The sequence below is a fragment of the Papilio machaon genome, chromosome 28, assembly GCF_912999745.1.
Source record: "Papilio machaon chromosome 28, ilPapMach1.1, whole genome shotgun sequence".
Lineage (NCBI taxonomy): Eukaryota > Metazoa > Arthropoda > Insecta > Lepidoptera > Papilionidae > Papilio > Papilio machaon.
In genome coordinates this window covers 65,025-88,075 of record NC_060013.1, presented here as the reverse complement: position 1 = coordinate 88,075, position 23,051 = coordinate 65,025, and the positions used below count along the sequence as shown (strand labels likewise).

Genomic DNA, 23,051 nt, shown 5'->3' with positions numbered 1-23,051 from the left:
CCCAAAGAAGAATAAACATGTATCGTCTGCATATAAGGTTAAATGACCATGCAGGCCTTATTTCGGTTTATTTGAGGGAATTCGTCAAGGTCAAAGCTACTTAAAGTGATAGGAGTCACATTTCTCATTTAATAATTTAATTTATATTGATTACAACATGAATCATTCACAAGATTGAAGTCTGGAAAATGAGTGATTGGTGAAATTACATTTATAATATAAAGTTTAGGTATTAAAGTTGTAGGTTGGAGTCGATACAGTCTATTCATATTCTTTGAGGTTCAGATTGAACAAAAATCCAACTGTTGTTGGTAAGGGATTTCCAAATATCAATTTTTCCTTTTATGATTTTGCTTTCGCATTGAACTGGTTTCGTTTCAACTACTTTAGCCAGTAATTCACTTTCACATTTAGGCTTTGCATTTGAAGAGTATATATTTTCCATATAACAAATCTAGTTCCCGGGTGTTATCAATTTACATATTTTTAAAACATTGAATACTGAATAATATAATTTATCAGCAGTTATTGCTATATACTTAAAGAGAAGAGTATTCTTTATTTCAATATTGGAAGCGTACTTCTAAGGGTTGTAGTAAGTTATGGCATTCGGATGTGATTTCTAGGATTCGTGTTTTGTTATATTCACCATATGTGGATTGAAATAGGCTATATTTAGGGGAATTAGAATTTGTAATTTGGATTTATAAATTTTTATCTTCCCTAAATGATCATAGTACAGTCCCGAACTTGAAGTTATCGGCTGGATGAAATCACGTATGAATTCTCCCCGAGTGGAACTGGAAAATAATTTCTTATATGATTAAGTCGGTCTAGTCTGGCTTTCCAGGTTTGATGGTATTATACTGGGCAGGACAGTGTACCGCTGATGGGGTGGGTACATTGGGCGCAAGTGTTTTATGCGTTGCTAACAAATTTGTTACTAACGCCTTCCGAAATTTGCGATGTGACAATGTGTGATTTTTGGTGAGTAAAATGTGGGAATTTAGGACACTAGGCACAAACAATCTAGGGTGATAGTCAATAGAACTCCCCAAATTGGAGATGTGGTACATATTGTAATATCATTTCTTTTTGTTTATTTTTTTTTTGAGAAACTTTAAGTATATATTTGTAAAATTGCCTATCGGAAAGGAACTTAGAAATAAAACGGTAGAGGGGTTACTACTACTATTTAATTTAGAAATCAATAAATCATACTTAAGAACCATTTACTTACTTACTCCGCTGGCGCAGCGACCCAAAGTGGGTCTTGGCCTCCGACACAAGAGATCGCCAGACTTGTCTGTCCTGTGCCTTCTCCTGCCAGTCCATCGCTTGTAGCTCCAGCAGGTCTAGCTCTACAGCGTCACGCCAGCGGTATCTAGGTCGGCCGATAGGTCGGCGGCCAGTCGGGGTCCCGAGATACGCTGCTTTGGCATTCCGATCTTCCCCCATCCTCATAAGGTGGCCAAGCCATCGGAGTCTGTGAGCTTTGGCTTCTCCTAGGATATTCGGCTCGCCCACCAGCGCCTCGATTTCTGTATTGTAGCGGATTCTCCAGCTGCCGTCTTCTCTTTGCTTTGAGCCCAAGATCTTGCGCATTATTTTTCTCTCCGCCACCAGAAGCATATTTTCCTCTTTAAGGGTCAATGTCCAAGTCTCGCAGCCGTATATCAAGATCGGTCTTATTACAGTTTTGTATATTCGCATTTTGGTTCTTCTGCTCAATAGCTTAGACACTAAAACCTTGTGCAGGGCAGCACTACAACGGAGGGCGTTGTGAATCCGGATGTTAATTTCCTCTTCTCGTGTATTGGTATCCGTTATAGTGCATCCTAGGTACTTGAACTTAGCGGTCCCTTTGAACAAAATATCTCCAACGCGCAGATCTTCACGCTTTTGTCTCGCATTTCTATAGCGTTTCATGTGGAGATATTCCGTTTTCTCATGGTTAAGTTTGAGCCCAACCCTAGAAGCTTCGCATATTAGAGCTCGAACTGAGCATTCCACTTCCACTTTACTCTCACCCAGAAGGGCTAGGTCATCGGCATATCCAATCACCCTGTGTTGTCCATTTAGCCGTATGCCGGTGTCTAGTGTCAGCACTTTTCTTATGACATGCTCCAGTGCTATATTGAACAACATAGGGGACAGCGCATCTCCTTGCTTTAGCCCGGTGACTACCTCAAACTCCTGAGTGACTTCGCCTCCAACTTTAACGCGCATTTTGCTCTCTTGGGTGGCCATCTTAATCAGATTGATGAGTTTTTGTGGGATTCCGAAGTTGTTAAGTATGGCGTATAGTGATCCCCTGTCTATGCTATCGTAGGCCTTGCTAAAGTCCACGAACAGTGCGTGAATGCTTTGTGCGTACTCCCATTTCTTCTCCATGAGCTGCTTCAGGAGGAATATTTGGTCCACCGTGCTACGGTTTCTTCGGAACCCACACTGATAATCCCCTATGATTTGTTCCGCGTAGGGTTCTAGTCTATTCAGCAGCACGTAGGATAGTACCTTGTACGCTGTCGGGAGCAGAGCAATTCCTCGGTAATTTGAGCACGTCTTCTTACATCCTTTTTTATGGACAGGGATGATGATACCCACTTTCCACTCTCGCGGCAGTTGTTCTGAAGACCATATCTTACATAGTAGCTCATATAGTTTGCACTGGGTGGCGACTCCTCCGTACTTCCAGATTTCGGCGTGCAAATTGTCCATGCCAGGAGCTTTATCGTTTTTCAGCCTCATTATCGCCTTCTTGACTTCTTCAAACGATAATGGCGCTACGTCAGTATGTGTATTTGCTTCACAGTTTAAATTAACAGTCTGCTCTGGCTCTGGGCAATTCAATAGACCCTGAAAGTAGGACCGCCACATCTCTTTGAGATCTTCGGTGTCTGTTACAAGATTGCCTTCGTCATCCAAAAGAATCTGTGCGGTAGGTTGATATCCTTTCTTGACAGCGCGAATCTCTTGGTAAAACTTGTGTGACTCATTGGCTCTTATTAGAGTTTCCATCTCTTTTATCCTATCTTCTAGATGTTTCCTTTTGGCTTGTCGTATTACTCTTTGCGCTTGCTGTCTAAGTTCGTTATATCTCGGCTTCTGTCGAGGGTCTTGTTCTGCGAGAATACGATGTCTCCTCCTATCTTCCACTATTTTCTCGCAGTCTTCTGTCCACCACTTCTTCTTTTTTCCTTTCCTTTTGCCTATAGTCTTTAAACCCGCTTGTTTGGCTGTGTCTTTAACTTTCTCCCAAAGGTCTTCGATGTCCATTTCGTCTACTTTTAGTTCGCTAAATTTATTGCTGGTCTCTATTTGGAATTGGGTGCCTGTAGCTGGGTCCTTAAGCTTCTCCACGTCAAGTAAGTCTTCTTTATCTACTTTGGCCCTTTTCTTGGTATTTATTTTTGGTTTTATTTTGACCACTTGCAGGTAGTGGTCACTATCGCAATCTGCTCCCCTGTAAGTTCTGACGTCTTGTATTATGCTCTTGTGTCTGTCATCGATGAGGACGTGGTCAATTTGATTGACGGTCAGTCCGTCAGGGGACTTCCATATGCCCTTATAGATTTCCTTATGAGGATACATGGTGATCTTGATTATTAACGACTTTAATGTTGCAAATGTAATCAACCTTAATCCATTATCATTGGACATGCTGTGTTTGCTATGTCGACCAATTGTGGGCACAAAAGCCTCCTCCCTCCCAATTTGCGCATTAAAGTCACCAATTAATATTTTGACATCGTAGCTGCCAGCCTGGTCATATAGGACTTCTAGGTCTTCGTAGAAGCTGTCTTTGGAAACCTCACTAGATATTTCTGTGGGTGCGTATGCATTGATAATTGTTATGTGGGAGAAACGGCTTTTGAGTCGAAGCAGACAGATCCTGTCTGAGACAGCAGTAAAACTGAGGACATTTCCTAGTAAGCTATTCCGAATGAGAAAACCAGTTCCATTCACATGGTGTCCGGAGTCCGAGCCGCTATAGAAAAGGGTAGCTCTGTTGTCGATGTTACATTCGCCTTGCCTAGGCCATCGGACTTCCTGTAGCGCCGCTATCCCTATACCATAGGTCTCCATTTCTCGCAGGACATTGTATATGGACCCTGGTCTGTAAAGACTCCGCACGTTCCATGTGGCTAATCGGGTGTCCGTTGTTCCTCGCCAGTGTTCGTTGAGTTTGGGATCAGATTGTATTCTCTTCTCTTTTGTCGGTTTCGTAACAATTGGTTTTTTCCGTGGGCGAGTTGTCAGCCCGCCGCACAACCCCCATACTGCTGGAGGACCACACCCTACTTTGGTCAGCGAGCCCATCGGGCTTAGCCGGATAGCGTAGCTAAGCTGTACTACCGACCACCCCCCCATCCGCCACCCGGAGGACGCTCCCCATACGCCGTAAGAACCATTTAATTTAGATTAATATAGGTCTTCAGTTGGGAGCACTTAAAAGGACTTAAAATCAGGGCTTGTACAGGGTGGTTGGCGCGTTTGGTCGATGACTTAGTTATGCAATTAGAAACTTACTAATATTATATATAGTATTATTATGTTATATTCAGAATCACTCTTCCTTTTTATATTATATTATGTAATCTATATAAATAAAGCACTTCCCTGCGTTTACCATGATCCGGAAATCATCTGAGGCCACAACATCATTGAAGTTGAGGGCGGACGGCCTGCGGCAGGCCGTATTGGCAACTTCCCCCTCACGTACAGGCTCCAGCGCTGGTGGCTGATAACGAGTACACCCTTCAGTGCAGCTGGCAGCTCCAACAACAACACACCTCTAAATATTCCTAACAACTCATTCAGAATAGCCAACTCGCCGGCGATTGTGTGCGGGAAGAAAGGGGTTCACGCCTTCGACCGGCCACACGAATATCCATCCATCCGGTCGGTCCAACAATTTTTTATTTATCAGGGATAAAACTATAACCCTCGATATCTTATTTCCTCCAAAAAAAAAAAATCACCACCTCCTTTTTAACGTTCACAGCCTTTTCTTTGTCTTTTCTTTTTTTTCCAATCCACCTCCACCCCTTTTTTTAAAATCCCGTCCCGATTTTTTCTTCACAACCTCCCAAAAAAAAAATGACAACTCCAAAAAACTTGCCATGCTACCACTCTCGAGTTTAGTATTCCCACACTATTAGTATTGCCAGAAAATCGACATTACATTAGGGCACCAAATTATAAGACAACTCAGAAATTAATATTTAAGAAAAGAAAAAAAAAACAACATTACAATATCAAAAGTGACTAAAATAGAGCTACTTGGAAAATGGGACACATTTCAGCTGTTATACCGGGTTCGGATGGGCAAATCAGAGTAGCTAAAGTCACGATGCCATCTGGAGAGGTGTTAACTCGGTCAATCAGCCACTTATATCCCCTTGAATTCGCTGATCCTGAAAATGAAAGCGAACAGGTAGATACTACACATATATCAGATTATCAAATAAATAAAAACTCATCTTGTAACGACCAAGGCCACTAACGCTCAACACCTGACACAACTAGACAGGACTTACTAGACAATGGAGATACAACTAACCAGATAGATGGAGTTAATGAGAGCAGCGAAACTTCGAGTTCTTCAATACCTAAAAGAGCTTCTGCACAAAAGGCAAGAAATCTTCTACGAAAGTGGACACAACAATTGATCAACAATCTTGTGAACTAATTCTTGATTAACACAAAGTTGAAAATCAATAAAGACTCTTGATTGTAAACATTGTTTCATTACGCCTTAACATTAATTCATGAAGTTGTCACTCGCCTAGGGGCGGGAGTGTCGTGAACGCACGCGAACTAGTTTGGTAAAAAACTAAGTTTTTGAACTGGCAACTTTTTTCCTCTGGCAACTTTTATAACATAATATAACATAACATAATTTATAACAAGATATGTTACGTGTAAACTTCGTTTACATTCGTATCTTGCCAACGAGTAATCCGGCTATTAGGACAGATGGTCCCATCCACCAACATGGTCGTTGCCAGCTGATGTGCATACATGTTGGTTTCTCTAACGATAAGTTCAATTATTTCACGATCCCATATGGCAGTAAATGCTTCGTATGGATTCGTGAAAGAAACCGTAGGGCCAACATTTTGCGAGAACGGTTCTCGCCTCAAATGAGGGTCAATTTGAGGCATTGAAAACGCTCTCCAGTCAAATTTAAATTTATCGCTCGGTTCCATTGAAATGAAAATGAAATGAAAAATAATTTATTGCAATCCAAAAAAAATAATAATAAGTTTAAGTTTACATTAAACAGTTAAGCTAAGAATCTTTATGGATACAAAAGGGTTGCTTTATAAGTATTGATCAGTACCCTCGCACTAGGAGTAGCCTGTATCGCGAGGATCCTGCTCTTAAGTTTTATCAAAGATTTGTTGGACGGCAACAACTTAACTAAAGAAAACCAAAAGTGCCATTTGTCTTAAAAGTATAAATCATTAATACAAAATAAATAGTAATAAATTCAATACACTATTTTAAGAATATCTTCTGTGTCCTCGTACGTTATTTTCAACCACCACAATTTTAATTTTATTTTGGCTTTATATACCGAGTCTCGCTTAATGTCGCATTTTCCTAAGATTATGTTATAAATGTACGGGCCTAAGAAATGCATAAAACGTTGGGCAAACGAAGAGTTAACCCTCGGTATAGGCACCTTAAACTTTCGCTTTGCCAGAAAATTTTGGCGAGTGGTACTATTTGTGATAGCTTTATGCTGTAATATAGTTGTTCTTAATATAAAAATTAACCGCACACTGAGCACCCCGGCCTCTGAATACAAAGCAAAAGTCGGGAATCTTTTTCTACGATTGAGTAACACCTTTAACACCGCTCTTTGCGCTCTCTCTATAGTCGAATTTTTAATTAGACGAAGCTAGCTGACGTTTACTGTGTTGTCAGTTTTTGATGAAATATAAATAGTGTTGTGACAAATTGAATGATTGAAAAAACTCCTGAATGAATGAAATTTCTGAATTGAATTTTAGTCGTACTTTGTACATACCAACGAGTTTTCGATGACTATGTTCCTATAGTATCTACCTATACTGAATACAGAGTGTTTTTAACATTAAGGAAAACATTGCGAGGATACTTGTAAGACTTTCCTATTCACTACATTATGTAGTTGAAAATATAGATGTATGAAATATAACAGTTATAGGTAGGTAATGAAAATAAAAAACATCGCTTATTACATTTTTAATTAAAAAAAATCATCACTATCGCTTTTGGCGACATTAATAATAAATCTGTAAATGTAATGTAAATAAATCATTATCAATCATGTCGTCGAGACCATACATTTTTTCTTCTTCTTTAATTATGTGAGACACCCAGCTACTCCATTTTTCACAAGTGATATTTTGCAGTCCTTCTTCAAAAAGTTTTTTCACTTCTGCCATTTTGAATGTTTTATTATTTTTTGCAACATATCCTTTAGCTTGCGCCCATACCAACTCAATAGGATTGAGCTCACAATGGTATGGGGGCAGACGTAAAACAATTATGCCGTGCTGCGCTGCCATCTCGTCCACAACATACTTTTCGCAATGTTCTTCTCTGTGCTGCCGTACAATGTCTATAAGAGTAGCTTTAACCATTCCATCTTCAAATGAAACATTTTTGCTCGTTAGCTACTCTTGTATTCTAGGTTTTGTCCAAGACATAGTAGGCAGCGATTCTAGTTTCCTGGAGTGGTAGGGGGCAATATCCATCACTACTACCGAATTTGGTTTTAGTTTAGGCAAGACCCCCCTAAACCACTTCTCAAATGAATCGGCATTCATCTCCTGATGATAATCTTCTTTATTTTTTTTTTGCTTCAAATATTAATAAGCTGTCTTCTACGAATCCTTCTACCCCGTCTATATGACCGATAATTAAGCGTTTGCCCTTTCCTGAAGGCTGTTTTAAGCCAGTGGTCAAGCCATCTAGGAAGGCCTGGCGGCACGATAACACCGTCTGGTCAATCCATGCCTTTTTCGAGGTATGACCTACAAGATAGTGAAAAATATCAATTAATTATTGAAAGTACAATTTAATGTAAAGAAAACAGAAAATTTAATTTACCTTCGTTGATCCAGGTTTCATCTTGGTAATAAATATACCTTTCTTCCCTTCTATACTCTTTAATTTTTCGAAGGTATCGCTGGCGCCATAAAACAATGTCCTGTCTGTCAATTAAAATGCTTTGTCTTGATTTTGTGACATATTTGAAATTTAAATGTTTCATAACATTTCTTAATGTACTCCAAGAAAAGTTGTTCTCTTTCAATTGATGCCAGTTGGTGAACTCTTTGATGGTGCAGGCTAATTCAGCCTTGCCCTGCAGTTGGCAAAGGATGTATTTAAAAAGGATATCCTTCTGGGATTCCGTTGCTAAATCATATGCGTTGGTACAATTGACTAAAAACGAGTTTAATTGTTCAGCCGTCGTACTGTTATGAACAGTTGACTGTAGGGCATAACTGCCACACTTGAAGAAACTCCCTAACCGTCACTAAACGTCATTGACGTCATGAAATATATAAAATTGTCCGACTCGCGGCAGTAGACAGAGCAGTCCATAGAGCATTCCATCCAAAGCAGTCGATTTAGAGCAATAGATTGTATTAGTGTTTCCAATAAAGTAGTTTAGCAAGTGTATCAATCGTTTTTTTTAAAAAAGGACCCACGGACGCCATCCTTACAAATTTGGTGTCAGAAGTGGGATCCCAGAAAAATCCGTGAGTACTGGGATCTATTAGGTGTAGGCGTCGCGAAATATCCACTCGTCTGCACCAATATTAATTGGTTCCGTGGTGTAAAGTCCTTTTTTTAAGTAATCGACGGTAAGCCTTAGGCTCTCCAAAAGCCTAAGCCCGCATTACGGTAAGCCGCAACACCTGCTACTACGTTGGTCGACGATCAGCCTCCACCTCTGCGTGTGAGCCCGCACCACCTGGACCATCAGGTCTCATTGAGAAACCTATACACCCGACTGCTCATCATCCGTCATCAGCGCCACGTGTTCTGAACGCACCACGTGGAAGAAGCCGACAACGTGACGACGTGCTGTAATACGAATCCTTGAGTCGCCAGGCGTCGCCATTTCTACTGTGCCACGCGTGTGACATCATCTTCGAGAATGTTCCCGCGTGCGGCTGTTACATCGCTGCTACTGTGAGTTTTTACCAATTTTTGTGAAAAGTGCTCTAAAGTCATTATGGTGAAAGTGAATTTTCAAAATTATAAATAATAGTTATATTTTTATATTTACAACTTATACAATTTTTTTAATAATTTACATTACATTGTTTGTGCATATATTTTTATTTAAATACTGATGTTCTGTAGTGTTTTAATTTAATTACGCGTAAACTATTTCATGTCTCTAAAGCACGAGATTTCTGAAGAAATCGCATCTTCATCTTATTCAGATCATTCAGAGGACAATTCTACTAAAACAAAGGTTAAAATTACCTCCATTACACTATCTGTCCTCACAAAGTTCATCAAACCCTACAATGGGGACCGCGATTTACTTCCCGCGTTTTTAACGAATTGCGAAAACGCTAGCCTTAGCAACTACAGAACAACAGAATGTCTCGTGTAAATATATCATCTCACAATTAGAAGGCAAGGCTCAGTTAGCTTGTTGCTTAAAAAGATTTAATAACTGGTCTGAAATTAAACAATTCCTTAAAACAACATTTGGTGAAAAGAAACATTCCACTCATTTATTGGTGGATTTACAACAATGTAAACAATTGCCTTCTGAGGATGTGATGAAATTCTCTATTCGTGTAGAATCTTGTTTGACAAAATTACAATCTGACAATCTCTTCGAGGTATCGATTTTAAATTCTCACCTGCTTACGCTCTTCACTTCAACGGTTTAGCCGAGGCTGGAGTAAAATCCGCTAAATTTCACATTCATAGGGTCTTAGGACATAGTCATTTAACTTTTGAAGAGCTAACTTCTTTGTTTGCTCAAATCGAGGCCATCCTAAACAGCCGACCCTTGTGTGCCCTCAGTCCCTCGCCTAATAATTTTCAACCTCTCACCCCGGCACACTTTTTGATTGGCAGGCCGCTTACTTCACTACCTTCACCGAGCTTCCTTGACTGCAACACCAATCGACTCGACAGGTTTCAGTACTTAGAGCAGATAAGGCAACATTTCTGGAAACGTTGGGCTAACGAATACATTGCTGAATTACAACAACGTTCAAAGTGACATACTGAATCAAGACACTTGAAGATCGACGATCTTGTCCTTGTAAAGGAGGACAATACACCTCCATTGTGTTGGCGCCTCGGTCGAGTCAACAGGTCCTGGCCCTGATGATGTCCCTCGTGTCGCTGACGTCGTTACTTCTCATGGAACAGTTAGAAGAGCACTCAATCGCCTATGCCTTCTTCCCTCCCCGGAAGAAGACCTATCTTGAAGGATGTCTCCTAGGCCCCGGAGGATGTCTGCGCCAGACTTCACGCACCTGGCGGAGCGGCGCGGGAACGACATTCAATTACTCAATTATTCATTCTTTTCATTCTCCCACTCACGCGCTAACTTGTAACACACTACTAATCTACCTTTCAATAAAAACGCATCTAATCTAATTGCAAGCAGTTTTTTATTTCTTGTTCTGTACTGAACAAGAATTATTAAATAACATTAAATTAAAGAGAACATCGGAGTTCCCAGTTTCATTATCTCTACAAAATATTCACACTGTTGAATGTTTTCGAACGCTAGCTGTCAAACTGACAAAGAGAATAAAAAATAAATAAAGCTTCCTTCCGATTTTAATGGCGACTCGAGTTGATGCGTTTCATTTAATTCTTCATTTAAAAGAATCTGCAACCCTGCTATCCTACAAATTATTGAAGGGAAACACCTATAGTATTTAACAACATGGCGACCGTAATGGAAAATATGAAGAAAGAGAGAGCGATCATGCGAAGGCTCCACACAAAAATCGCCAACGAAATCGAGTCGACCTTGGAGAAAGAAATCAGAATTTGCCCTGAACTTACCGCAGCTTGGTCAAATCTAGACGAGATAAACATCAAACTGTCGGAACTTAATGATAAGATAAAAAGTACGATGTTAGATGAGGATATAAGGGAAGAAGAATTAAAAAAAGAAATTCTGGATGTTCAAAAATACACATCAAAATGGCGTCTGATAAAAGCTAAGCTGGAACATTTATCGAAGACGAAGCCATTGCGAGAGAGCGAAACACGAAGCTTTCGACTCCCAAAACTAGAATTCATTTCGTTTGACGGAGATATAAAATCATGGATGTCGTTTTGGGCTCAGTTCTCAAAAATTGATGAAGACCAAACGCTCTGTTATACCCCTATCTATAAGAAGGAGTGCTGACTCGCGTTGCTATGCAAGCCATTTTCAACCTTATATTAACAATTGTAAGCGGCGCGCGAGTTAGTCTCATTCCAAAACCAAAAGGTGTAACACCTCTTCGTAATTCTATTTCTCGTAATCCTATTTCTTAAGTCTCTTCAGTTTGTAATTTCGTTGTGTTATGTTAAGTGAATTCAAATAAAGTTTTTTTTAAAAAACCGAAGATAGTTTCCGTTATAACATTTTGGTGGCAGCGGTGGGATACGGAAAACTTCCAGTGACTTTATTTTTTCATACCGGATCTCACATACCATTTAATATCTGTATTTACAGTGATTCTAAAAGTTAATTGTAAATCAAGAAACAAATTCAATCCCGGAACAGTGCTCCAACGAGTTCTATACGTTTTGATAACGGAAACTCTCCATTACTAATTATCACATTCTTATAACTGTGAGTAATAGACATAACTCAATTACACAAGGAAAACCACTGTCTGTTTTAAGCAAAATAAGAACATAAGTAAATATCAAACTCGAATACAAAGTGGCAGTCTATCAAAATATATCACTCTATAAGTGACACAAAGTAAACAGTGAGTGCTTCGTCCAAAGTGCAGTGCAGTGTTATTGTCTCGCCGTGTTCCTGTTTGAGTTTAACTACAAATCCCGCTTATCTACGTCACCGTCATCGACGCGTCGGCCCTGTTCTACGAAATGAAACCAATCGTCGTGCTAATGTTAGCACTCGTATAGTGAGTCAATGAACATTTAATTTAATTTGTTAACATTTCTCTGTGTATCTGTTCGTGTATTTTAAATTGTATTTTTCTGTGTTACTATATTCCTCCCGAAATCCTCGTGTAATTTATGGACAAGTTCCCCGTCCTATCTCCACCTTTAACCCGCAAAGCCGCATCAAACCTAGCAATGGCCGAAATTGACTTAAATACCCTATTCAAATTTATTAAACCTTTCGACGGAAGTCGAGAACTGTTGAGCTCCTTTATAGTTAACTGTGACAACGCTTTAGACTTAGCGTCTGAAACACAAAAACCTATTATATTCAAATTTATTTTAAGCCAATTAAGTGGTAAGGCCGAAATTGCCTGCTCCATAAAAGAATTCTCTAATTGGGAGCAATTAAAAGAATTTTTAAAGACACAATTCAGTGAAAGGAAGCATTACGCTCATCTACTAATAGATCTTCAAGAATGTAAACAAGGTGTTAACGAGACTGTAGGACACTTTGCTCTCCGCGTAGAGACATGTCTGTCAATGATTGGCTGGCTTTAATACTGCCGCTTTCTTCTTTGTTTGGGACCTGGTAGAAGGTCCAGGCGCGGGTGGAGTTTGGTCCTGGCTTTCCTCCTCTACGTCAGTCAAAAGGATTTCGGGCTTATCGAATTTAGGGCTGTTTGGTCTCTCGGCCATTTTTACACAGTTAAATTCACACACATGAAAACACAAGATTAACCAATTATTATACATAGTAGGATTTTGGCTAAAACTTTACTAGTTTACAGGTGTTTTAAAATTAACATACACAATAAAAATAAAATGAGTATTACAAGGGTTAAAATCGGACGATAGCAATGACCAAGTTACTCACTGGAATGTGGATAGCGCGATATGGACGATCATTATCGGAAGTCGCGCTGCTCTCGGCGAAATGTCTGCGTGAAGATAAGCCTCGCTCCGTTGCGTCGCTAGGTAGCTTGTTAAAGGTGGGTACAGACTGATGAAACGTAACATGCAATGTGTCATGCAATGAAAGAATTCATCGTACACATTGCTGCAATGTATCATGAAAGGCAACACACTTTGTAACAATTTCTCATAGTTAGGACGTCTTGTGCACGCGAAATGTGCATTTCACGCGCACGGAATGATCCGTGATTTGTCGGTTTTTCGAACGAACACAAAGGGGTCCACGTTGGCGTTGGACGGTTGTTTTGAAATCAACACGTGCACGCAACGAACATGGAGGACGACACTGCGTGGAGTGAGGAAAAGGCATTTTGTTTGATAGATGCGTACAGAGTTCGTGAAATTTTGTGGAACCCGCAAAATGAAAACTATTTTAAGAAAAATCTTAAGCAAGATGCGTGGTCGGAAATCGCAAAGTTGATGTCAATGACTGTAGAAAAATGCAACAGCAAAGTTGTTTGTCTTCTCTCTTCATACCGCCGCGAAAAGCTGAAGGAAAAAAAATCAAAGGGGACAGGAAAAGGTAAAAATAATGATTACAATGTTTGTATTATTATTGTTTTTTCTTCTTCATTTATAAAGATTAACAAACAGTAGGTAATCACATTAATTAGTGTAAAATTTTGGTAGTTAAATCTATAACGTTGTGAAACCAGCAACATTAACCACATAGTATCTTACTTAACTTTGTATTACTCGGTTGCAGATGCCTCGGAAACATACATAAGTCGATGGTTTGCCTATGATGCTTTGAAGTTCTTAGACGACAGGAACACACCGAGAAAGAGAAAAAATACGGTATGGATTATTCTATGAACATCTGTCTTACCAAGAAACCTTTCCTTCTTTCGTAAAATAATCAGCCAATTCATCTCTGATAGCATTTAGATGTGCAGGTGATCGTCTGGGAATATTTCTTATGGGCAGTAATGATGTCATGTCGTCATTATTTCGCCTCCATGAACCGTCATTTAAAATTCCTTCTTCCTCCTGATCAACTAATCCTGGAGTTATGAACACGTTTCTAGAATGACGTTTCAAATAATTATGTAGATGAACGATTGCCATAACTACCAATTCAGCATTATCAGGCTGTAAAAGCATTGGTTTTCTTAAAACTCTGAACACAGACGATATAATTCCAAATACGTTCTCAACAATCCGTCTAGCTCTACTTAATCGGTAATTAAATATTCTCTTCGATGAACCCTTCGGATGTGTCCCACCATATGGTTTCATCAAGTTTTCACTTAAAGCAAAGGCACTATCGCCTACAAAAAAATATGGGATGAAAATATTTCTATCGGGGAGTGGACGCGGCGAAGGCAGGTTTATTGTGTGATTCTATATCATATCATATAATGTGGTATCTTTGAAAACTCCGCTATCTGAAATTCTCCCTTGGCATCCCACGTCTACGAATAGAAAATTATAATCTGCATCAACTAAAGCAAACAAAACGATGCTAAAATTTTGTTTATAATTATAGAACTCGGTTCCGCTTTTGATAGGTGCTTCAAGTGTAATGTGCTTTCCGTCTAATGCCCCTGAACAGTGGAAAGTTCCACCGGTCTTCAAACTCCTTGCTTATCTTCAACCAGGCTTCGGCTGTCGTTGGTACCTAAAAAAAACAATTAATTATTTTTTTGCATTTTTAGGAGTCACTTCATCGCTCGGACTTGGAAAACACTGCCGACCAAAATGTGTTCACCCCTCCAGTACTACCAAATGAATGTACTCCAAAGAGCGCTAAACAAACCAGGAGGGATGACAATGTGCTCTCAGATGTGATGGGAATACTGAAAACAACAGCCAATAAATTGGACAATTCGATAGGTATTCCTGATACAACGAAAAGTTTCGCTTCCTTTATAGGGGCTAAAATGACTAGTTATTCTCCACAAACTAGGACTTCGGTGGAACATGCAATTTTTGAAATAATTATGAAAGCTGACAGGGGATATTACGAATCGTGGCGTCATCAAAATAATCGTCCCTCAATATCGGCCGGACCACCATCGGGCACAAACGAAGCAGGACCCTATGGCTATACTACGGCAAGAAATGAAGATACTACTGACTATCCAACCATCCAGCCGCCCTTGTCGGCATGTTCGCGATGTGACCGCTGTTCTCGATGAAGACCGGCTGCACTGTACTGCAAGTTCCTGAAAGGCCCACTGATGTGTATGACCTGTAGGTACTACGCAGCAGTGGGCCTTTCAGGAAATTCGTCACTGACGCTGGAATGTCTTTGGGCCGGGCCGGAAACTCGGTGTAGTAATGAAAGTTCACACAGTGGAGTCGGCATTTACACTCGAACACACACACACGCGTCGAGACTTGATTTTGGAAAACTTTGAGACGAATACCGGGGACTCTTTACTGAATCCCTTTACGCTGCCACCAAATGTTATGAGCCTCAGGGGATTTAGGTTTTTAAAAAAGAAAACTGATTAATTGGTTGAGACAGCCGTCTAGCTTGGATGATGGAATGAGGGTCAAACACAAAAACGTATGAAAAAGTGTTCAGGTTAAATAATTTCCAGATGTACATTATTAGGGCGTGTTTATTTTTTTATTATTTAAGATTATGTTGCCGGCATACTATATTCAATCTCATTTTGATTATAAAAATAAAATAATTAATTTACTGCTTTCGTTCATACCAAAATGTCTCCTACTGTAGACTGTTCGGATGCTTTGCACCTCAGTTTGATAGTGTAATGTCATCTCTCGCGTCAAGACACGGCACGCGCGGCAACGATTTGTAACAACCAACTTTATTGCAGTTAGATTATTTTTTTGTTGAGTCTAATTGAACCAGTAAATAGTGGTTGTCTGTTAATATATAGGTATATATGTTTGTATTTGAAGAAGTTGTTATAATCCGCTATACATTGGATAACGAGGACGACTCAAGAATTTTGAAACTTCAGTACAAGTTCGGAAGTTTATAAATTTTGTACAGTGTAACGTTGCGATTTTTTTCGCATCATTTCTTTTACTTGATTCGGTTTTTTTCTTCTCTTCGGTTTCCGAACGCACACATCTGTCAATTATGTCAATGTCGTATAAAAGGGAGATTGTCAAAAACAATTGTCCGAAGAAGAGAAGTTAGAAATTCTATTGCACAATATCAGACCATTTTTTGCTGAAAAATTAGCGTTACATAGTTTCCAAACAGTTAGTGAATTAAAGGATGTGTGTCGTAAGTTAGAATCAGCACGGTTTAAGAAAAGTTTGTTCACCGAACCACCTTCTACTTCTGACTTGAACCCAGATTTAGTTTATAAGGGAAAGTGCAATGCATCAGTTGATGCTGTGGAACAATATAGGCCTCAGGGTAGGAAGTTTGCGAACAGCCATCCAAATGACCACAGTAGGCAGTTCAGGTCAAAGGTACCTTTTGTAATAGGTGTAAGGTAAATACTCATAACAGAAATCAGTGTTCTACACAAGACAAGCGTATTAAATGTTTTAACTGCGGTGAGCTAGGGTACACTGTTAGGTCGTGCCCCAAATGTAAATCGACACAGCCAAAAAACTAATTTACTCAAACCAGGGCGAAACCACCCCAGAAAAGGTCGATTCTGAGGATTGGAGACATTGGCAGAAATTAGTGGTTAAATATTTTAAAAATAATAACGTCGCCCCGGTTTTGTTCGAACCACATTCTAGTGATTTTTTTGTAGTGATATAGAAGCTACAGTGGTACTTAGAAAATAGGTTAGTGTACTATGAAGGTAGATTAATACAACAAAATAGGTAGAAACGCCATTGTAGTATTAATTTATGTAAACTTAAATAGGGAGTGTGAGTTTCTCCGTAAAACTCAGAGTTCAAGTTCGCGTAATGGGTGACAGAAGTGAACAAACTTTTCTGCTACTTTAATGGTCCGGACAGCAGGGAATTTGATTGAGTGTAAGAATAGTCCTGACGATTGGCGGGGTGGGGTATTGATTACTGAAGGGTAGTTTGAGCGCACAATTGGCTCACAATATGTGCTGCATTGTTTTTTATTTTTTTTCTCTTCTTTTGTTTTTTTTTTTTATTGGTGTAGGAAATGTGTATGTCGCGGGTTTGTGTTGCCGATTTGGTTGTTCGTCCTTGTGTTAGTTCTGTTAATTTTCCATATTTTTTCTTTTTGCTTGTTTTTTGCTTTTTACGTTTTTTGAATCTCACAACAGTAATTAATGAGTCGTTCGGAAACATTCAGTTTTAGTTGTTGTTATATAAAAGTGTTATAATTACATTTTGTTTAATTTAATATCTCTGAAAATTGAGGATTGTGTTACCGACGCTGAGGGCAGCGCAGTTTCTCACTGGTTCGAAACTTTCGTTGATGGAGGGGTATTGTAACGTTGCGATTTTTTTCGCATCATTTCTTTTCCTTGATTCGGTTTTTTTCTTCTCTTCGGTTTCCGAACGCACACATCTGTCAATTATGTCAATGTCGTATAAAAGGGAGATTGTCAAAATCAATTGCCGGTGGTAGTCTACCGTCCTCGGATTTATTATTGGTGCTGTTGTAATTCTACTTTTAGAGACTTTAAATCATTCGTGATCGCACTTGATATTGAAAATATTATGGCAGGTTAGCCAAAATAAATAAAAATGTGAGAGGTGGGAAATCGCGAGCGGATTGGTTTATAAGTCCTTTAGAACAAAATTAAATTTGTAGCAGCCGCCGTGATGGGTTTTCTTTATATTTCTTTCATATTCGTCTCCGTTTTCGATTAAATTGTTACTTTATAATAGAAATTATGGATTAAAGCATGTACATTACTAGTCATGCTTCTTTGAAGTCCGTTCCGCAGTCCATGCAAAGAGCTTAGGATACAGTAAGGTACAACCTTCCTTACCATCACTACAAATCAACATCCAGGTCAGTGTCACCAAATTCCTGAGTAAGATCTGTCCAGTGGATGCTCGGACTGTTATCTGGAAGTTTCCCTCCGAGCCGCCACTGCACAGGTATATGGCTGATCGAGCATAGGGACTTGTTGTGTTGTTTATAACTAATTTGTTTAAAATGGTATAATTTAAAGGTTCAATATTGTTTAAAAATAATAAGTGGGTAAAAGCAAAGTTGATTAAGACATGCGAACTAGTAACGCGACCCTGAGTATAAGTTTTATCCTTTACTATCTCCGATAAACATTTTTAATTAAAAAGCCTTAAGCTAGATAACCTCTTATTACATTTCTATAAAATTTAAATAAAACAACTATCATTTGGATGATTCTTATTGTATATACACTCTCGAGCAACCAAATCGACTCACCCCTTGACGGCGCACAAATGCATTGATTTTGCTAAAACGACAAATGTCAATTATAAAAATGATATGTCATTCGTAAGCTGAAGATTGATACTCTCATTTAACATCAATACCCTAAAAAAAATTGAAGCGCTGATTTAATGACGCATTTTAATTAGGCGTCAGGGAAAATTTGCTCCATAAGGTATCCACGAGTTGCGCTACCTTTCCCCGCTATAAAACCCGCCCACATCCGGTTTACCCTATCAGTCGCTTATCACAAGTTGGCCGGTACACATCTCAGTAAATTGCATTAAAAGTTTTAGTGAAACCATGGATACCACGCCAGAAAAAGCAGCTCAAGTTGTTGCCTTGTTGCAACAAGGGTTAAGTCAGCGAGCAGTCGCTGCCCAGCTCCAATTGAGCCAGTCTGCAGTGTCCCGAGTATACAAACGGTTCCAAGAGACTGGTGCCTTTAATCGGAGACCAAGAACGAGCCGCCACCGGTGCACTTCAGAGAGAGACGACCGTTTCATTGTCTCAACCTCGCTGCGCAATCGACACCTCACGGGTGTTGATGTGCAACAGGAATTGAGACATACACGAGGGGTGGCTGTAAGCGAATGGACGGTGAGAAGACGCTTGAAGGAAGCCAATTTGAGGCCAAAAAGGCCTGCGACGGGCCCCAAATTCACTGCAGGCCACCGTCAAGCGCGCCTTCATTTTGCTTGAGAACATCTCAATTGGAGCATTACGCATTGGCGGTCGGTACTGTTTACTGATGAGTGCAGAATGTGTTTGCATGGCAGTGACAGGAGAAGCCGAGTCTACAGGCGTCCGGGGGAACGTTTTTCCCAATGCTGTTTTGCTGAAACAGTGGCGTATGGCGGCGGTTCCTGCATGATGTGGGCTGGTATTTCCTTAGAGGGAAAAACTGATCTTGTTTTCGTGCCTGGGGGCGGCCGTGGAGGCGGGCTAACAGCTGATCGGTACATCACCGACATCCTACTGAGTCATGTTGTGCCCTACGCAGGGTTTGTCGGCGAAGACTTCGTGTTAATGCACGACAATGCCCGCTGTCACACGGCACGAGTCACTCGGCAATTTCTTGAAGAGGTCGAATTGCGCACGATGGACTGGCCTGCGCTCAGCCCGGATATGAATCCCATCGAGCACTTATGGGACGAGCTTAAACGAAGGGTTCGAGCCAGGAATCCAGTGCCTTCGAGCGTAGATGATCTAAAGTCAGCATTGTTAGAGGAGTGGAACGGCATTCCTCAAGAGACTGTAAAAAAATTGATCATTTCAATGAAAAACAGACTGCAGGTTGTAATAAAGGCTAGAGGGGGCAATACAAAATATTGATTTAATATATATATTTTTTAATTTCTACCAATTTTTGTGTAATTTCCAAAATACGAGACCTTTTCATAAATTCATAAATTCCGATTTTTCCTACTGTTACGTTCAGACGTCATTAACTTAATAAATAATTAATGTATTTCAATAAAAATGACATCAAATTAAAGCTGACATCTTTAGCTTTCGAATGACATATCATATTTACAATTGACATTTGTCGTTTTAATAAAATCAATGCATAAGGGCGCCGTCAAGGAGTGAGTCGATTTGGTTGCTCGCGAGTGTATATATATATATATATATATATATATATATATATATATATATATATATATGTTTCTAATCATGTAGTCGTTTAACGGTAAGGGAAGGGATATATAAAGGGTCCTACTGGAACAAACGATATCCAGTATGCAGTGCGCATATCACATTATCACATCAGTCGACGTAGCAAGTCTATTAGCTCAAAATGAACCAACAAACGGATTCTCAAATCATACTGACGCCGCCAGAGGAGGAAACGTTCGACGGAATAGAAGTAATCGAGGAACCGTGGACACAAGATGCCCAACCACCGGAAGACACTATCCCTATCCCAGAAGAATATCCTTCACCGAGTGGGGAGAATCCGAGGAGTCCATCGCCGAATCAAATTCCGCCTTCGCAGCCGTGCAATGCACCGAAGAAGAGGCCATCCTCTTTACAACTTCGCCAAGCGCCATCGAAGAGACAACAACAGGAGCAGAAGCAAGAAGCTCAACAAGAAGCGAAACGTTTAGCGAAGAAACAAATGAGAACGACGAATTGGATTGTACAATGGGCCAAAGAAAACATTACACCAACAGAAATAAATTGTCTCCTTGGAAAGTCATCGCTAGTCATAAAGGAACTAGAAGAGAGCATTATCACATCATTTACATCTCCACCGCAAAAAACTGGGGGCATAACAGCATCCTTGGAAAAACTATTAGATCCAAAGAACACAAATGTTCTCAAATTGCATGTATTCAGTGCTTGCTTAAGTATATTACTACCGGCCCTGATCGTACAACACTTAAGCAAATTCTCACCGAGCGTGACAAAAAAGTGGCAATGTGCGTCTCTCATTCATTGGGAATTGATCCTGAACAAACAAAGGGTAACCGTACAAGTGCCGAGAGGAGAAATAGTATTTTTCGAATACAAAGCCCAACACGAAACATTGATGACGGACAAATGGATCAGAGCACTACTGATGCCAATCAAATCATACATGAGAATACATTCAATAATGAATGGGAGCATGATCAGCGTGCAAGCTCCGACAATGACACTGGAGGTGAACAGAATGCCATTCTACAACAAAGAAGACTCAACAATAGCGACAGACGTCTTAAACTTATCCGAGAAAATCAGGAACTTGTGCTTTACTTATGTAAAAACAAGGCTTTTGACGAAGGGGAAGCTACACGACTATTATGCAACACACCTCAGGGGATTGCAATTCAGTTCAACCGAAACTTCGGAGAACGACTTGCTACAGCATTACGTATCGCCAGGACACTGGTATTTCAGGAATCGGTTGAACAGAGACTACAGCGCGCAAAACAATACGAACTCCAACAAGACCCAACAATAAACGATCCCCCAGTTGTGGAACAAGGAATTGACAATTTAGTAAATCTATTGGAAAACAATGGCATTCATCCGTACCAATTTGCAAAACTAACTAAAGAACATTTCTACGGACAAACGGAAAAAAGGAACAATTTGTTTTTCTTGGGACCACCGAGTAGCGGAAAAACAATGATAATGGAGAGTCTTGTAAACATGCATTACAATTTTACAAGACTAACGGGATTCGCACCAACGTCATCGTTCAATTTCGCCAGTTTAATTCACACAAACGCCTGTTTCATGGACGAGTGTAAATTAACGGATAACCAATTTGAACAATGGAAATTACTTGCAGCGAGACAACCGATGTCAACCGATGTAAAATACAAGACACGACAAGATGTGAAAAATTGTATTCTCTACACGGCAAGTAATTATCCAATATGTACATACATAACGACATCAGACGCGAAAGAAGCGGTAGACACGAGAACAATAACATTTTATTTCTCGTGTCCCACTAAATACTTCAAATTAAACCCATTTATATGGGAAGGATTTTGGAGCATTTACGGAACCATTTCAGATATAACAAACTAACACTGCATACTGGATATTGTACCTTAGTAATAAGACATAAGAAATAATCGAAATGCACAACAATATAACCTAATAAAATTGCACAATTAGATACCAAGTGTTTTTATTTCACACCTGCATGGGGTTCACAGACCAAATAAAAGGGGGAGCGCGCCACACAACAAATTTAGTATGGAACAAACACCCGAAGAATCAACACCACACACAGGATACACGTTACCAGGCTATAAATATCTAGGTCCGGGAAATGATCTAGACTTAGGCGAACCAACAAACGAATTAGACAAATTAGCAAAAGAACACGACGAAAGTTATAACGAAGCACAACAAGAATACGACGAAGCAATAAACGAAGGAAAAAACGAAAAGGAACAAAAAAAAATCGCACAACAAAAAATTAAACAAGCAGACGAAACATTCCTAAAACAAGTATACCAATATACGCCTACATCAAAATACGACGAAGCCGCACGAATAGCAGCATTGACGGGAATTGGAACAAAATATTTAGGAGAAAGAGTGTTAGGCACCATATATCCCCGATTCAGAGCGCATAGTAAAAAAACCGCATTAATGGAAGGAGGACTAAACATGGCGACGACACCGAATTTAATTGCAAACGGAGTAAACAATGATACGAATAAAAAAAATTTTACATTCAAAAAAATGTTTAACTTTCACATAAAAAGCACCTTATGTACTTATTTAAAAGAAAATCCAAACGCCAACGCAAGCAACGGAAGAATAGCAATAAAAACATTTATCCACACATTACCATGGGATAAACTATACATGTATTTGACTCACAAAGAATATGACGACATCATTGAAACAAACCACACAGCAAGAGTAATAAAAACGTACATCAAAATTTACAATTTAGGCAATAGAACACCGTTCGTGGCGGCATCGGGAACCGTACAATACGCAAATGCAAATTCACAAACAACTATAGGCATATGGGAAGACATGGGAAGACACGGAATGATCAAACTAGGATCAAACATAACACCGGAAATACTGTACGGTAAAATATTAAAATCATTAACAGCACAAGGACAACACAGACAAGTAAGCGGAGATACTCAAAGCGCTGCGTGCCAGGGAAGATTTATAGACAACAGAATGGAATATT

The 23,051-nt window shown here is 39.6% G+C and overlaps 2 protein-coding genes across 2 annotated transcripts; one reads left to right on the top strand and one right to left on the bottom strand.

Annotated features, from left to right (window-relative positions):
• Window positions 1–7,277: 7,277 nt before the first annotated feature.
• On the bottom strand, window positions 7,278–8,635 carry LOC106711875. Its single transcript, XM_045684833.1, has 3 exons — window positions 8,110–8,635; window positions 7,849–8,033; window positions 7,278–7,673 (listed from the first exon to the last, which is right to left on the bottom strand). The coding sequence occupies exons 1-3, from the start codon at window positions 8,270–8,272 to the stop codon at window positions 7,278–7,280; spliced, it is 744 nt and encodes a 247-aa protein (XP_045540789.1). The 5' UTR covers window positions 8,273–8,635.
• A 4,659-nt stretch (window positions 8,636–13,294) lies between these two features.
• Window positions 13,295–16,493, top strand: LOC123722593. Its single transcript, XM_045684861.1, has 3 exons — window positions 13,295–13,618; window positions 13,802–13,893; window positions 14,754–16,493. The coding sequence occupies exons 1-3, from the start codon at window positions 13,369–13,371 to the stop codon at window positions 15,234–15,236; spliced, it is 825 nt and encodes a 274-aa protein (XP_045540817.1). The 5' UTR covers window positions 13,295–13,368; the 3' UTR covers window positions 15,237–16,493.
• Window positions 16,494–23,051: the final 6,558 nt, after the last annotated feature.

What these genes read in the sequence shown, in the direction of transcription:
- LOC106711875 (XM_045684833.1), bottom strand. Translation starts at nt 8,272, where the DNA reads ATGAAACATTTAAATTTCAAATATGTCACAAAATCAAGACAAAGCATT. An exon ending in TGAAACCTGGATCAACGAAG is followed by an intron (nt 8,034 to 8,109) that starts GTAAATTAAATT and finishes ACTATCTTGTAG; the next exon opens with GTCATACCTCGAAAAAGGCA. An exon ending in TATTTGAAGCAAAAAAAAAA is followed by an intron (nt 7,674 to 7,848) that starts TAAAGAAGATTA and finishes ATACAAGAGTAG; the next exon opens with CTAACGAGCAAAAATGTTTC.
- LOC123722593 (XM_045684861.1), top strand. Translation starts at nt 13,369, where the DNA reads ATGGAGGACGACACTGCGTGGAGTGAGGAAAAGGCATTTTGTTTGATA. An exon ending in ATCAAAGGGGACAGGAAAAG is followed by an intron (nt 13,619 to 13,801) that starts GTAAAAATAATG and finishes ACTCGGTTGCAG; the next exon opens with ATGCCTCGGAAACATACATA. An exon ending in CGAGAAAGAGAAAAAATACG is followed by an intron (nt 13,894 to 14,753) that starts GTATGGATTATT and finishes TTGCATTTTTAG; the next exon opens with GAGTCACTTCATCGCTCGGA.